Source organism: Acyrthosiphon pisum, chromosome A2 (genome assembly GCF_005508785.2).
Source record: "Acyrthosiphon pisum isolate AL4f chromosome A2, pea_aphid_22Mar2018_4r6ur, whole genome shotgun sequence".
Classification (NCBI taxonomy): domain Eukaryota; kingdom Metazoa; phylum Arthropoda; class Insecta; order Hemiptera; family Aphididae; genus Acyrthosiphon; species Acyrthosiphon pisum.
Window position 1 is genome coordinate 77,495,960 of NC_042495.1, and position 15,085 is coordinate 77,511,044.

The 15,085-nt window shown below is 33.9% G+C and overlaps 2 protein-coding genes across 4 annotated transcripts; both read left to right on the top strand.

The window, feature by feature from the left end:
• The first annotated feature begins 2,064 nt into the window (after nucleotides 1-2,064).
• LOC100165638 (histone acetyltransferase KAT6B) lies at nucleotides 2,065-10,602 on the top strand. 2 transcript variants are annotated; one of them, XM_008189195.3, is made up of 13 exons: nucleotides 2,065-2,968; nucleotides 3,792-3,849; nucleotides 4,807-5,498; nucleotides 5,558-5,788; nucleotides 5,848-6,041; nucleotides 6,936-8,188; nucleotides 8,835-8,935; nucleotides 8,998-9,264; nucleotides 9,332-9,463; nucleotides 9,545-9,668; nucleotides 9,730-9,897; nucleotides 9,979-10,190; nucleotides 10,273-10,602. In XM_008189195.3, exons 3-13 carry the CDS (start codon nucleotides 4,812-4,814, stop codon nucleotides 10,528-10,530), a joined length of 3,627 nt encoding a protein of 1,208 aa, XP_008187417.1. In that variant the 5' UTR covers nucleotides 2,065-2,968; nucleotides 3,792-3,849; nucleotides 4,807-4,811; the 3' UTR covers nucleotides 10,531-10,602. The 2 variants fall into 2 exon arrangements, with proteins under 2 accessions (XP_008187417.1, XP_008187416.1); XM_008189194.3 differs by lacking the exon at nucleotides 3,792-3,849.
• On the top strand, nucleotides 10,566-14,098 carry LOC103310548. 2 transcript variants are annotated; one of them, XM_016807940.2, is made up of 4 exons: nucleotides 10,566-10,701; nucleotides 10,788-11,004; nucleotides 11,098-11,149; nucleotides 11,186-14,098. In XM_016807940.2, exons 1-4 carry the CDS (start codon nucleotides 10,616-10,618, stop codon nucleotides 13,648-13,650), a joined length of 2,820 nt encoding a protein of 939 aa, XP_016663429.1. In that variant the 5' UTR covers nucleotides 10,566-10,615; the 3' UTR covers nucleotides 13,651-14,098. The 2 variants fall into 2 exon arrangements, with proteins under 2 accessions (XP_016663429.1, XP_008187415.1); XM_008189193.3 differs by having other exon boundaries at nucleotides 11,098-14,098.
• The last annotated feature ends 987 nt before the right edge of the window (nucleotides 14,099-15,085 follow it).

Below are 15,085 nucleotides of genomic sequence, written 5' to 3' on the forward strand. Positions count from 1 at the left end.
AATTATTATAACATTCTAATATAAAACTATTGCAACTATTTATAACTAATACCAGTTGAAACATAATAAAAATCCCCCCCCCCCCCCAGAAAAAAATTGTATCTACGCCGCTGCCTAGAAATAATAAAACAGATTGCTAACTCATGATAATATAATTGAAATCAAAATCCACCATTTTCATGAAAATTGCGGGTTTTGCCACCAGAACATTCAAGCACCTGCGGTTATTGCTTATTTTCATACTACCTACAACTTCGAAAAAAAGAATTTCGATTTATTAGATTATCAATTGTTTTCATTATTATATTATTATAATATGATCAAATGTCTGTAGGTTTGTATACTGTTACTTTATTGGAATGAAATCACAGTACATAAATTATTGATGACAAAATTATTTTTGTATTTTTATTAATTACGTTTTTATTGTTAAGCATGCGGTGCATGCTGAGCATGCCTGGAGAATTCACCACTGGTACATACTTTTCAAATTAAAATATCTAAAACCAATAAATTAGCTAAATAAAATGCATGCTAATTTTTTTCTTTTCGAATTATATGGCAAATTATTTGAACGTATTAAGAGTTTTTGGGGAGTTATTTTTTGTATTGAGCTAAATATGTTTAAAAATACCGGCATACCCAGGGTTATGATACCCTGCGAAAAATGTCTGCGCACGCCTACGGATACTGGCAATGTACAAAACTACAAAATATTTGAATTAAAAAATGAACTCGGTATTTTCAACCTTTTTCGGTACCAAACTGATAAACAAAATCACGATATTAATTGAAAATTTTGATAACTGAAGCTTCCGTATCGTATAATAAAATGTGTTTTTCATAATCATGTAAAAACACAACATTTAACATGTATGAAACACGAGTCAATGGTGGGGGGTCAGACCCCTTGGATCCCCCTCGTAAACACGCTACTGATTACTGAGTAGTATAGACTACAGAGTAGGGTAATCGGAAAAAGTCCCACACTAGGAAAAACGTCCCGAAAAAAAATATTATTCTTGTAGGTACTAGTACAGTTCTATTGTAAGTTGTGCATTGTATTTTAGTGTGTAAGTGTAATGAATAAAATGCTTGTACATATATTTGTCATCTACCATAATAAGTAATAAATAATAGAAAAAAAAGTTTACTGGAAAATTTACCAAAATACTTATTCTTATACTGCAGTTGTACAGATATATTTTCATTCATTTATTCATTTTTATCGGGACTTTGTATTAAATTAAATTAAATTATATTTTAATATGTGATTTAAATAAGTAATTAACATTTTTTATGATATTATATGACTTCTTATGTAACTTTAATGTATTTTTCAATTCAATTTTAACATATTTATACTTAAATTTTGATATATTTTCATTCATTTATTCATTTTTATCCACGAAACCAATAAACCTTACTTTTAAATAAATGGATTTTTAATTTTCAAATAATTTTGTTTTGAATTATTTTTCGTTTAATGATATTCTATAAATTACGTTTTGCCATATTTTTTTGCCTCCTCCGCACGACCATGATAATATGGTCCATGCGTACGACATGTCATTATTGTACAAACTACAAACGCTACAAATAGTGGGGAGGATAGTTGATAACAACGGACAATAATATTGCAACAACAATAACAACAATCACAGTCCACAGATATATATGGATTATTATTTATTGTCTATATTATAATATGTAACAACAGGCTTATTAGTTAAAAGCACGAATTAAAATATTAGTATATTATTTTAATTCGTAGTTACAAGTTATAACTGTTTGAGGTGTACTTCAGTATTAGTTGTAGTTTGGCGGCGCGGCACGAGTTCGCGGCATTCTAAACAATAAAATATTTTACGCGGGAACAGCCGCAGTGTGCGACGTTATCACACGTTACTACAACAAAGAACTTGATAAAGTGTCATTTGTTTTGCTTCCCGCAGCAAATCAATTCGACCGCTTATTAGAAAATAATGAAATTATATAGCGTATGTTAAACGTTTGAAATATCAACGTCATAGTAATTTAATTTGAACATAAGCAAGTTGTTCGTCACTTCGTAGTTCGTATCATCATAGAACAATATAACGCGACAACGCCAGGGCCGGCCGGTCGCGATAACGTTGGTCAACCTGACGCGTTCGGCGCGTAACCACTATAACCGTGTCCGGAATAGTCGACGACCACAACGGCCATCTTCGGCGAAACGCGGCTGCGCGCCACTATATAGCGTCATACACTACACTCGTATCCGCCGCCGCCGCCAGCGTTCGAACAGAGACGGCGAAAGACCCCGTACGGCCGTACTGCGCGTACCCCGTTGAGCCGCCGCGTCAGTAACAGCGAGCGAGCGTGCGCATATCCTCTCTCGCGTGTCCAGGTGTCCTACAAACAACAAACGAGTATTACGGTCTGGAAACTGAGCATTCCTAACGATGAAATGATATTATTATTATTTTACAAACTACAACGTGTGCGGTGAATACGAAAACGCAGCTAAACCTACAATAAGTCTTCGTTTCGATATTCCATTGTCCGGCCTATGTCGATCGCGCGCGAAAAATCGTTGGGGCTGCATCGCGTAACGGTATTTGGGCGCTCGCGTAGTTAAGTATACCTTTGCGTCTTTTTCAGTCGGTTGATAGTGCGTCGCACGCCGCCGCCGTCGCCGTTTGTCCGCGGTGGACGTCGACGACGACGACGAAGGAAGCCGCGACGATTGTGAACGGACTTTCCGGTTCGTCGCCGCCGCCGAACGTGTGTGTTCGAACTACCAACGAGTGTTGGCGCGTGCGTGCGAGTTGAGCGACAATAATAATAATAGTAATATCATTTAATATTATGTGCAATAAAGCCGCTGCAACTACAACTACGCGGACGGTCGGCGGTGTTGTTGCAGACCAGACCGATTATCGTTATTGCGCAGTTGCGGTGCCGGTCGTCGAATAACAAGGAGGTGAGTGTTCAGTGTTGTGCTGTGGCCGTATTTAATTTTTCGTCTTCGTTTTTTTCCACGAAACTCCGCTCTCCCGCCGCGTAAAGTCTTACTAACTCAGTAGCTTACCTTCGGACAGCCTGCTACGATCGTAGGCCGTCTGTGCGCATATCCGCGAATTTATTAATAATAATAATTAATAATACTCATGTACAGTGTGCACTATGTGGGTCAAATATTTGGAGGGAGCGGTCCTCGTCTGGGTCGTCGCGGCGGGGGGAAAGGGTGTTTTGTTTTGTTCCCCCCCTCCCCCCCCTCCACACCCGTGATAGTCGCCAAAATGGCCGCAGCCGTATCCCCCCGACTTGACGGACTGCCACCTCGCGTCACTCGACCGTCATTGTCGTCATAATTCGTCGCGGTGGTTTTTCTATTCCGTTTCGGTCTTTACGGTCAACGGCGATGAATAGAACATTATCGTTATCTTGGTTTTTAAATTATATCTGTGCGATCTAAGACCAGAAATAAAATATAATATTTTGATTCACCTATGATATAATATTCTCCCGCGTCGATAATATCCCCCCGTTTCTCCAGCCCTCCCCTCCCCATCAAAACAAATGCGATTATCATTTCGCGACCGTGATAGCAGCCTGTACATATTTTAATAATAATAATAATAATAATAATACGATTTCTTTGTGATACGCCGTCGTGGTGTCGGTCTCTCTCACTGCATCGCTCTCTTTTCGTCTGTTTCATACACAACCGTACACACGACAAATACACGATATTATATAAAAATATACCTATTATTATACGTAACTTTTCCGATTAATTTTAGATAGTTTCGTCGGACGCTTTCGTAATGGACATTTGCCCGTCGTCGAAACGTTTTGCTTGTGAGTTGTATTTTTTTATTTTCTAAGTTATCCGCGATTTCTACTTTTCCCTAGCACTAAAACCGTAACCGTCGTTTAACTATTATAGGTAGGTGTAGTCCCAGAAAAATGACAATTTACATAGCATTCGGTTGTTGACCTATACATACGTACCTATAGTTATTACCAGGTGTCGATAAACTTTCTTACTTACCATCTCACAACGATACCTAATAGGTAGATATTAATATTATTTCAATCTATTTTCAATTGTTATTATTTTTCCAACGTAATGTTATGTTCATTATTTTATTGGTAAGCGATTCGACCATTTTATACTGTAGTCTTGAACAAGTCATTTTAAATCCTTACTGGTGGCATTCGTTTCTATTCCAAATGACACAATTAAATAAATTATTACATAAGGCCCTTGTCACATAATATTAATGACTGACTAGGTATTTCCTTTTGTTTTCCGATTGGTATAGTATTTTATAAGTTGGTACCTATCCATCAAAATTCATAATAATTGTAATACCTATGTAGTTCAATTAACTTTCAAATGAAGCCTATGATCTAACACTCATTAACCTCAAAGGTTATACCTATACATAACCTCAAAAGATTGAAGACAAATATACATTTTTTATTTAGAATTCATAAATTGTTCCTTGAAAAAAATTAGATTTATCAATTAAATTATAAATATCATATTTTTTTATTATAAAGTATTTAATTTTTTTCATTTAAGTATTAAACTCTAGAAGTAATTTTTACTAAAATTATTAGATAATTATTGATATGATTTAATTTTATTATTATATAAGAATTTTTTTTTTCATTTGTTAACCTGATTGACGGCATAATTAATTATGTTTTAATAGCCAATATTTACCTTTGGTAATAAATTATTGGTTATTGATTTGCTTTTGAAGCTTCTTGTTCAATATCATAATTACATTCTTCCATTTTTTTTAGGAAAAATGAAGGAAAAGGAGAACACCAGTGTAAGTTTCTCCCAATGGCAGACATGGGTTTTGGACGCAGTTAATAAAATTCGTGGCCAAAAGCAGCGGCCATCCTTAGAACGTATTGTAAATGCAATTCGTCAGCATCACCGTTACCCTGTAGGAGACATTGAAACACAAGTTGAACGATGTGTGGAAAGTGGTGCTGTGTTGAAAGTTTTCAACAAAGGCCAAAATACTTATATGAACCCTGGTGGCACTGCTAATCGTAAACTGGTTATTAATGCTGATACTGATTTAACTAAGATTGTGGTGAAAGTAGTTGGCCAATTAGATGAGGAGGGTTCATCTTATAAAAACATTGATCGTTACATTCAACATGCCTATTCTATAGAACTCAAAAATGAAGGATGTGACTTGACTTCATTACTTAAGTCAACATTGACCAAAGCAGTTGATAAGGGTTTATTGGTGTTGGATGGAAAATTATATAGGTTACCTGTTAGTCCAGATTCCACAACATCATTGATTGGAACACCAGTCTTAAAATATAGTTCTGGAAGAAAAGCACGATTGCTTAAAGTAGATTCAAATGAAATTGAAACTACCCCCCGTAGAGCGGGGAGAAAAAGAAAAAAGATATCAGTTTGTGATACTAGTTCACTGACAGACAATGAAGCCAGTGATAAAGAGTTAAATAAAGTAATAAAGGTTAAATATTATTTCTTTCGGTATTTATTAATTTATGGTAATTTTAACAGGCTTCCAGGAATATCTGTGCTGATTGTTTAGGTACATCGGCAAGAAACCAATGCGGTGAAGCGGAATCGTTAAAACAATGCAGAGGTGGTTGCGGTGTTTCATTGCATCCTTCTTGTTTAGCTATTAAATGTAGTGGTCCTTTGACTACTCTCTTAGCTCGTGGTTCTCGGTGGTTTTGTCAGGACTGTAGAACATGCTCAGCAATACCATCGTGTTCAGTGACTGAACATGTAAGTACAATCTAAATACAAAATAAAAATTGTAGGTATTAATTTTGTTTTATACATAGATGTTTTTATTAAACTGTGATACATGCGATCGAGGTTATCATATGCAATGTCTACAACCTCCGGTTGTGGATAAACCAAAATCGGCATGGCGATGTTCATTTTGCTTAGATCATCACGATACCACCATTTCTATGGAGGTAGAACCATTTGAAGAGCGTAGGGGTAGGAAAAAGTCAAGTCTTAAAAACCAAAGGTATGTTAATAATGAAATATACTGTTAGTTAAAATATTTAGGTACTTCAGATTTGATTGTTTTTGAAACAAATATGGTTTTTATTTTTGTGCTGTTTTTCTTAAAATTATTACACCTCATATACTTAGTGTATGTATTTTTTTTTATACAGTTCAATTTGTGTAATTTTATATAAAAAAAAACGATGATCTACATCTATAATATAAAAATATATTTGTATATTGTATGTTTTACTTATGAATCATTCTGATTTCCAGTTCAACCTAAAGTAATTTTATTAATTAGTTCAATTATTTAAAAAAAAAAAAAAAAGAGGATGTTGCTTTGTCAGATGGTTAGTAGTTGTCGAGTGTTCTCCTTGACACAGGGTAGGTCACTGCAATGGGTGAATACAATTTGAATTCAATAATAAGTCATTGTATACAATGAAAAACAATGAACCTTCTTTTAGAATTTTGATGAATTTTTGTACAATTTTAAAATCAAATACTTAAAAACAGTAAAATTGACAATGCCAATATTTATATTTTTAGAAAAAAATTAAGTTGTTTTTGGGTATTAAATATTCCTGTCTTTTATATCATAAATACAAAGTACATACTAGAAGAAATTTGCTGCCTAAAACTTTTTGAAATATTCAAGATTAGGTCGTTTGTTTAACTATAAAAAGTGTCTTCCAGCCAATATATTCTCCGCTCAGAATCTAAAATAGTTGAATACTATTATTATAGTATGATAATAATTCATAGTTTTTAAAATCGTAAAAATTTGCAAATATAATAATTTAATAAATTTATGAAAACATTTAAATCAAAAATAATATCATACTAATGATTTTAATTTATAAAATCCAATGGTTTTTCTCTTTTAAAATTGTTGATGTTAAACTTTTAGGTCTAGTCGTGGTCGAAGTCAACACTTAAAGATGCAAGATCTCAAGCTCGGAACACCATCCACTTCAAGTTCAATGAATCAACGTGATGTCACGGAAGACGGTAATGTCTCCTCTCCTGACTCCTCGGCTCCCCCCTCTCCCGTTCCGATTAGTGGCAGTGTGCGGCGGGACACTGCTATCTCCAAGGAGAAAGCAAAATTCTTTAGGCAAAGTGCTGCGTTTAATGCGCGAGGTGTGAACGGGAGAGGATCTGGTGTGCCGAAAGTCAATGCCCCCTTAAACAAGCGCCTTAGCTCTAGCAGCAGTGACAGCTCTAGCAGCTCGAGTTCAAGCTCGAGCAGCCGGAGTCGCAGCAGCAGCTCAAGTAGCACGACCAGTAGCTCTAGTGATAGTAGTAACAGCTCTAGCAGCAGTAGTAGCAGCAGTGCGCATGCTTGTTCTCTTTCTGTGCGTCCAAGTCGGCCCATATTTCCTCTCCCAAAATGTCTCGCCGCAAGGAATGCCGATTTTAACAAAAGTCCTTCAAATGTGTCCTCTAAAAGTTGTAATTCAACATCTGAGTCTGTTCAATCCTCTAAAAAGAATGAACATCATTTAAAAATAAGTGATAAGTTGAATGATCTTAGTGACATAAAAAAAATTGATAAAATAAATGATGATCAATCTAAAGTAACCCCTAAAGTATTATTAAGAGCACCAAAACTAATTGCTAAAGTGAATTGTTCACAGCCTAAAATTTTTCCACTTTCACATTCCAAATCAGATAGTTCAGATTCACCTATTTCTCTGTTCAAACAATTATTGATAGAGAATTCAGATAAACCATGGGGGTTTGCGGCTTTGGCTGCCAAAGCTCCCATTGAACCTATAAAACCCGAAGTCTGTAATAGTAAAAAAGATAAACCTATTGCTGGGTTTATTCAACTGAAAGGTTTATTTGATGGCTTAAGTCATTTCTATTCAACACCATTACAATCTCGTACTCGACCTCGAAATGAAAAAGATCCAAAATTATCCAACAAATCTGACCCAAAAGTCACCTCTGCTGATAAAAAGCTTAAAATACCAGACAAACAACAATCTCCTAGTTTTTTGGTTAAGTCAGCTGTATCATCTAAACTGATGGAAACCAGAGAAGTAGCAGGAATAGAGGGTGATAAAATGCTTAATAATGATAAATCCTTAGACATTTCTCCTTCCGCCTTCCGTGACCATCTGTCCGTGCCGACGATACGTCCAGTCACCCGTTCCGGTAAGCAAGTTCCTTACAAAATCCTGCTAGTATTCGCCAGCTGCATAAAATACTACCATATTTCATAAGGGCTTATATAAATTTTAATCCATTGCATGCTGTAGGTTTTTATTTCTGTTCTTTTGAGTCAATCAAGCGAGCGTAGTATGTAGATACCAAGTAATATATTATACCACAATATTGCATTTATTTGTTAAGAGCATATCAGACAGCCTTAAATAAATTAACTATGTTAATTAATTCAATTTAAATTTTATTTTATGCAATAATTAATGCAATGGCTTACGTATATAAAGACTAAGCTCAATTTAATATTATAAACAATTCTGATAATTTAAATTAACTATTATATAAGTTAAAATGTTTTCATTCTATTTTATTACTTAATACAGTTAAACTCTTCGAAGACAATCTCCATGGGACCAGTTAAAAATGTATTATGCTGGAAATTCTTAGAGAAATAGAGAATTTCTCAAAGAACTAGTAAATAAGCATATTATGCAAAATTAACAGGTTACACTGTATTTTTAAACAGTTAATATGTGTTCTGCTATGCTCTTTAACAATTTTTATTAGTGTAATGCTGCAGTTAACTTTTTTGGCTTACTAACCAGTCTTAATAATAAATATTAAATACAATTTTCAGTATTGGAAAATATGAGCCGCCTTGTTGCATCAGACTTACCATCTGGCGTTTTACATGAAGATGTCGAGATCTATAAGGAGACAAGAACACGAGCAATGAATGTAAAATTTTAATATCTTATTTTAATGTGTTTCATATTTTTAATTGATAATTTGCCTTTTAGAGTACAATTCAAGCTCCAGAGTTCATTAGTTCTAATCATCCAGTAAGATGTCCTGCTGCAATTCAATTTGGTAAATATGAAGTGGAGACATGGTTTTCATCTCCTTTTCCACAAGAGTATGCTAGACTTCCAAAATTGTTCCTTTGTGAGTTTTGTTTGAAATACACTAAGAGTAAATCGGTTTTGGAAAGACATATGCACAACTGTAACTGGAGACACCCCCCAGCTACTGAAATATATCGGCGTGGAAATCTGAGTGTTTTTGAAGTAAATTAATTTTATTTAACGTTTCATAAGAGGTACACTAAACATTTATTTTTATTATTTCACCCAGGTTGATGGGAACGCCAATAAAATTTATTGCCAAACATTATGTCTATTAGCAAAATTATTTTTGGATCATAAAACTTTGTACTATGATGTTGAGCCTTTCTTATTTTATGTTCTGACAAAAAATGACAGTTTTGTAAGTGTTCCTGTTTAATTACATTCTATATTGTATTGCTTTAGTTGTCTACTATTGTTATGTTTTATTTAAAATGTTAAGGGCTGTCATTTGGTTGGTTACTTTTCAAAAGAAAAACATTGTCAGCAAAAGTATAATGTATCTTGTATCTTAACTATGCCTCAGTATCAAAGACAAGGGTTTGGACGATTCCTTATTGAATTTAGTAAGTTAATACTATATGCACCTAGTTGTTTTACCACATCATGTAAAATTCATATTTTCAGGTTATCTTCTATCAAAAATTGAAGGGCAACCAGGAACACCAGAGAAACCTCTTTCCGATTTGGGTCAAGTATCATATCATGCATATTGGAAAGCTGTTATATTAGAATATTTAGACAAACACAGAGACAGTAACTCTATCTGTATTAATGATATTAGCAGTAAAACTGGTAATTATAAAAATTAATAATTTGAAACTTAAATCTGAATTTTACAAGATAATTTTAACAATAATAACAACTTTAATTCAGGTTTAATGAGACATGATATTACATACACTTTACAATCTCTCAACATGGTCGTTGAAATCTGTGAAAAATTGACTATTTGTATCGACTGGAACGTCGTAGATGCTCATTTAAACAGGAAAAATTCATCTAAACAAATTCCTATTGAACCAGAATGTTTAAGATGGACTCCTCTAATGCCAGCATCCAATTTATTAGTTTCGCCAGATGACAAAGTTAGTTTTTCCTGACAAGAAAAAAAAAAACTAACATTTATTTAAAATATTGTGATTTTTAACTATTATACTTTTTTCTTAGGATAACCAAGATTTTGAAGAACCTCTTCCAATAAAAATTGAAATTATCAAAAGTCCAATTAAAAAGAAGCGCATTACAAGAAGATTGCCAATGATAAAGAGACGTAGGAAAATGGATAAGAATAAGCGTAGGTGTTTATATGGTGCAGAAAAGAAACCTAATTCTATTCAATCTATTGAAACCACAGTAAATCTAGTTGAAGAAGAGCCAACTGTGAAAAAACATAAAAACGGACGAATAATCAACATAAAAAGTTGAAGAAAAAATCAATGAAGACCATTCAACTGATGAAAAGTCTGAGGCAAAATGTAAATATGCTGACAAATCTACTAAAAAAGATAAAATGATAGAAAAATCTAAGGAGGAGAGCATTGAAGATGTCAAAGTAGAAATATCAATTCCTAAATCTTTAGCTAAAACCAAACAAAGGTATAAAAAATTGTAATTTTATATATGTTTTTTTTATGTATTAATGCTTTTTGATGTGTATTATAATAATGAATAATTAATTTCAGTTCAATCACAAATTTCCTTAAGCGTGAAAATCCAGATACTAAAGTTACTGTTGTTCCTCAAAAGAAGAAAAGAAAATTGCCTCGAGGTAGATCACGTAAAAGACAAAGATCCAAAACCCAGAATGACAACACCGAACCTAAAGTCAAGAAAGTTCGAAAGATTGAACCAGAGTCACTTGAAATTGAACCCATTGATGAAAATATAGAATTACAGCCTGTAAGTGCATTGTAGTGCTATAGAATATTTTTTATATATATTCATGTTATACAGATGTATTTAAATTTAACGGTTTATTATTTTTATCATTAGGCGAAGAATGAGAACACTGATGAACTGGACAATAGTGATGAGCCAGACAATGGTGATGAACTGGACAATGGTGATAAACTGGACAATGGTGATGAACTGGACAATGGTGATGAACTGGATAATATTGATGATCTTACCAGTAAAAATGTAGAGGAAAAACAGGAAAACAAAGAAATATCTGAAAAATATGATGAAGGAGAAAAAGAAAACTTACACAAGAACAACGATCAGAGTCCAGAAAACATAATTGAAGAAAAAGAGGATAAATATACAAAGTTTGAAGAAGAAACTCCAATAGATGATAATATAGAACAAATAGATGTATTGGTTGAAAAATCAAAGAATGTCATAGCTGAATGTTCAAAAAAGAACACAGATTTCAAGGCTGACGAGATAACTGTTGAAAATATAATTTGTTCTAAGACCAATGGTGACAATATTGCAAATTCTCAAGAGAAAGAACTTGAACAACGCCAAAATAAATTAGATAGTAAGGTTAATGTTGTTGAAATATTAACTAACAATGACATTCTAAAACGTCCTAATGACAGAGAGTCTTATAATGTAGTCGATATGTGTAATGATGTTCCTAAAAGAAAACTATCAGAATCTGAGAAAGAATCTTCTAACAATGCTGTAGAATTTACATGCAACTTAGAGAAGTCTCAAGAATCTATTGTGGATAATGTAATATTAGAAAACTCTAAAATACAACCTTCTAATAATATTTTGCCTCTGGATATAAAGCAAAATGAAAATGTGCCAAATAATTATGACAAGACAAATCTTATTCAAACTGAAACAAAGCAATACAATGACCAAGTTGTTTTGTCTAGTAAATTTAAATCTGACTCTGTGGAGACTGATATAAGAATGTTTAATAATCCAGCAGCATGCAATAATTTTCCCAAAACAGATGTTACTGTACAGCCTCCAATGTCTTCTATCACTGATAAACAGTACAGTGGTTGTTCGATGGTTACAAATGATTATTGTAAACCATCGTCAGATTCATCATTGTTGTCAAATGTCAAACAGTTTGGTGATGAACCTTTGTCAAATGAATACATTAAATCAGGCACTGTAGTACTTCCAAATTCAAAACAATATGGCGAGGCTTTATTGAATGAATATGGAAAGTTGGACATGCACCAGTCAGATATCAACAAGCAAATGTACAATAAAGAAGATTCTGTTGAGTATATAAAAAACTTGCAAGTTAACCCAACACCCATCAATAGTTCACAAGAAGTGTTTAAGGTCGTCGAACAATCAAAACCTAAAGTTTCTGAAAAAAATTATTCTCCAATTGTTGCTGACCACACAATAGTTGTGCCTAAATACGACAATGTCAAACATGAGAAGCAGTCTAAAAGAACTACACCTTCGCCAAAAACTGTGCCATATCGTTTGCCCACTGAAGTGCCACAAGTAGATAAATCACGATTACATGAATACTTGCCTACTATGGGGTTTCTGAACTATCAAAAGATTAATAGTTCTATAGCTATGGGCCATCCAGACATCTCTAAAACCAAGGACATGTACGCAGACAAAAAAACTGATGCTGTTAACATGAACTTACCCAAAGACAAAGAAGTAATGAACTTGCCCAAGACTATGGACAACAGTCTTTTGTATTCATCTGTTATGCAACAATCACCTTACACTGACCAATCTATGATGCACTTATCGCTCCATCATCATTTAGCTCATCCATCTCAGTATCATCACACTCCACCTGTACCTGCTCAGGTGCCGCCTCCTGTTCATCAGACAAAATCTCGAAATAAAAAAAGCGAACAAAGGAGATTGGCTCAACAGAACCAGGCGCCTGTTGCACCGTCTACTCAACAACCCACCCCATCACCAATACCTAGCCACACACAATCATATCACCATCACCATCAAACAGCTACATACATGATGCCACAGCCATCACCCTCTAGTCCCTATCATCATTCCGTGATCCAGCACCGAATGGGTCAACAAGCAGGCTCATGTTCGTCTGCTGATTTTTACTTGTCACATTCTAACCAACACGCAGTTGCTGCAGCTGCACAGATGGCATCGTGCAACCTTTCCAAACTTCAACAAATGACAAATGGATTGGATCACCACCGCAGGCATATATCTTCACCTGCATCATCACCAGCCTCTTCCCCTGCCAATATGACTCCACCACCTCCTGCTGCGTCTGCAGCCGCCGCACACTTGCTTCAACAGTCTGCGGTTGCGTATCATAAATTGTACCAACAGGCAGGTCAGACCAATCAGTCACGGCAGTATGGACATCAAACACGTGCTTCTTCGGCGACACCAAACGTTGGTCTTATGACAATGCAGTATGGTGCGCCACCTCCTTTTAACGGTTACAGGGTAGCGTCGCAATCCACTCCGCCGCCATCTGCTGCGAGTTATATGAACCAGACAGCAGGACAACTACAGTACACGACGCATACACAAGATCCACACCATCAGAATAGTGTATACCCCACTTCGGCATACAACGGCTCGTATTTACAACCTCTAAACGGGTCCATGCATAGATAATCTCTTGTTACATTATTATTTTTATTATTAACTTTTTTTTATATTAATTATGATTAAAAGTCTGTTATTCACCATCATTAACATAATATACTTTTATATAAAAATACAAAAAGGAAGAAGAAAAAAATGTTACCAGTTTGTTATATTAAGATGAAAACTAAAACACAAAATTTCATTTTATACCATAAGAAAAGTGCATTTTCAACGGGTCGATTCTTATCTTTAAGTTATGTTAGTTCACAAACAGTATTTTTTTTTAGTTGTGTATGCTATGCATTATTTTTATTTTTTTATTTATCACAACAATTTGTATTTATTTTATTATTTTTTCTTTCTGTTGATTGTTGAGATCAATTTTTAAACATTACAATTTAAAAAAATGTTAAAGGAACGGGTACGTCAAGTTTTTATTGTACAAAGTTCAAAGAATTTCCCTAGTCTGTAAGTACATTTTAAAACACTTGAAAGTCTAGTTTCAGCTTGTTATTTATTTTTTTCTACTGTAATTGTATAAAAATATACATAACTAATTTATTAAAAATTAATTACACACTTGTTATTTTATATTTTTGTAATCAGACTGTTATCATTTTTTTTTAATAGTCTAAAACAATCTAGGCATTAAAGAGTACATACATAATGGGTTATTATGCCATGGCAAAGGTATAGCTCTTACGTCATCACTCATCAGAGCTGATTTATGTTAAGAATCCCATTAGTTAAGTTAAATTGTTGCAGAAAAATAATTAATTTATGGCGGATGCCTATACAACATAAATAATATGTATTACTTTGTTTTGATGACATAGATGGAATATGTGTCAGTCTTAGCTCGTCAAGCTATTGCTTAAAAATATATTGAATAATTCATTGTAAGACTAAAATACATATAAAAGGTTTTTTTTAGTTTTTATATAGGTATTAAGACGATGTAATGTTTAACTTGGAAAAAAATACACAAAAAATGGAGGTATGTTTTTGGACAGCCACGTAGTCCATGGCTGCTACTATATATAGACCTTATTTAGATTGACTTCATTGGATTTTTAACGATCAAAGTGCATCTATTTTTTAGGTAAAATATCTCAATAATATGAACATTTTAGATTCTGAGTGGAACGATGAATGTATTGATTTTACAATGATGTGTGTTTTTTTTTAAATTTTTTTTGTGTGTACACGATAAGTAGTCGAAATAATGCTACGATTTTCAACTTCAGTATCTTGTTCGATCAGAAAGTGAATATCGTTGGTGCATTGGGGAGGTCAAAATTTAAATTTCCCAGTAGTTTTCAAAAGCGCCGGGAAAAACAAAAGAAAAATTAAGGAAAAACGGGAATTTTTACGCAAAATTGAATTTGGTTTTTGGTGTAACTTTAAAAAAAATGACCGTAGATACATGAAATTTTGACTGAATGTTTATCTTAGCATCTTC

Bases quoted from the DNA above. Each gene is read 5' to 3' on its own strand.
- LOC100165638 (XM_008189195.3), top strand. From the start codon at position 4,812: ATGAAGGAAAAGGAGAACACCAGTGTAAGTTTCTCCCAATGGCAGACA. The intron at 8,936-8,997 runs GTAAAATTTTAA...TTTGCCTTTTAG, and splicing joins CAAGAACACGAGCAATGAAT to AGTACAATTCAAGCTCCAGA. The intron at 9,265-9,331 runs GTAAATTAATTT...TATTTCACCCAG, and splicing joins GAAATCTGAGTGTTTTTGAA to GTTGATGGGAACGCCAATAA.
- LOC103310548 (XM_008189193.3), top strand. From the start codon at position 10,616: ATGATAGAAAAATCTAAGGAGGAGAGCATTGAAGATGTCAAAGTAGAA. The intron at 10,702-10,787 runs GTATAAAAAATT...AATTAATTTCAG, and splicing joins TTAGCTAAAACCAAACAAAG to TTCAATCACAAATTTCCTTA. The intron at 11,005-11,097 runs GTAAGTGCATTG...TTTTATCATTAG, and splicing joins AAAATATAGAATTACAGCCT to GCGAAGAATGAGAACACTGA.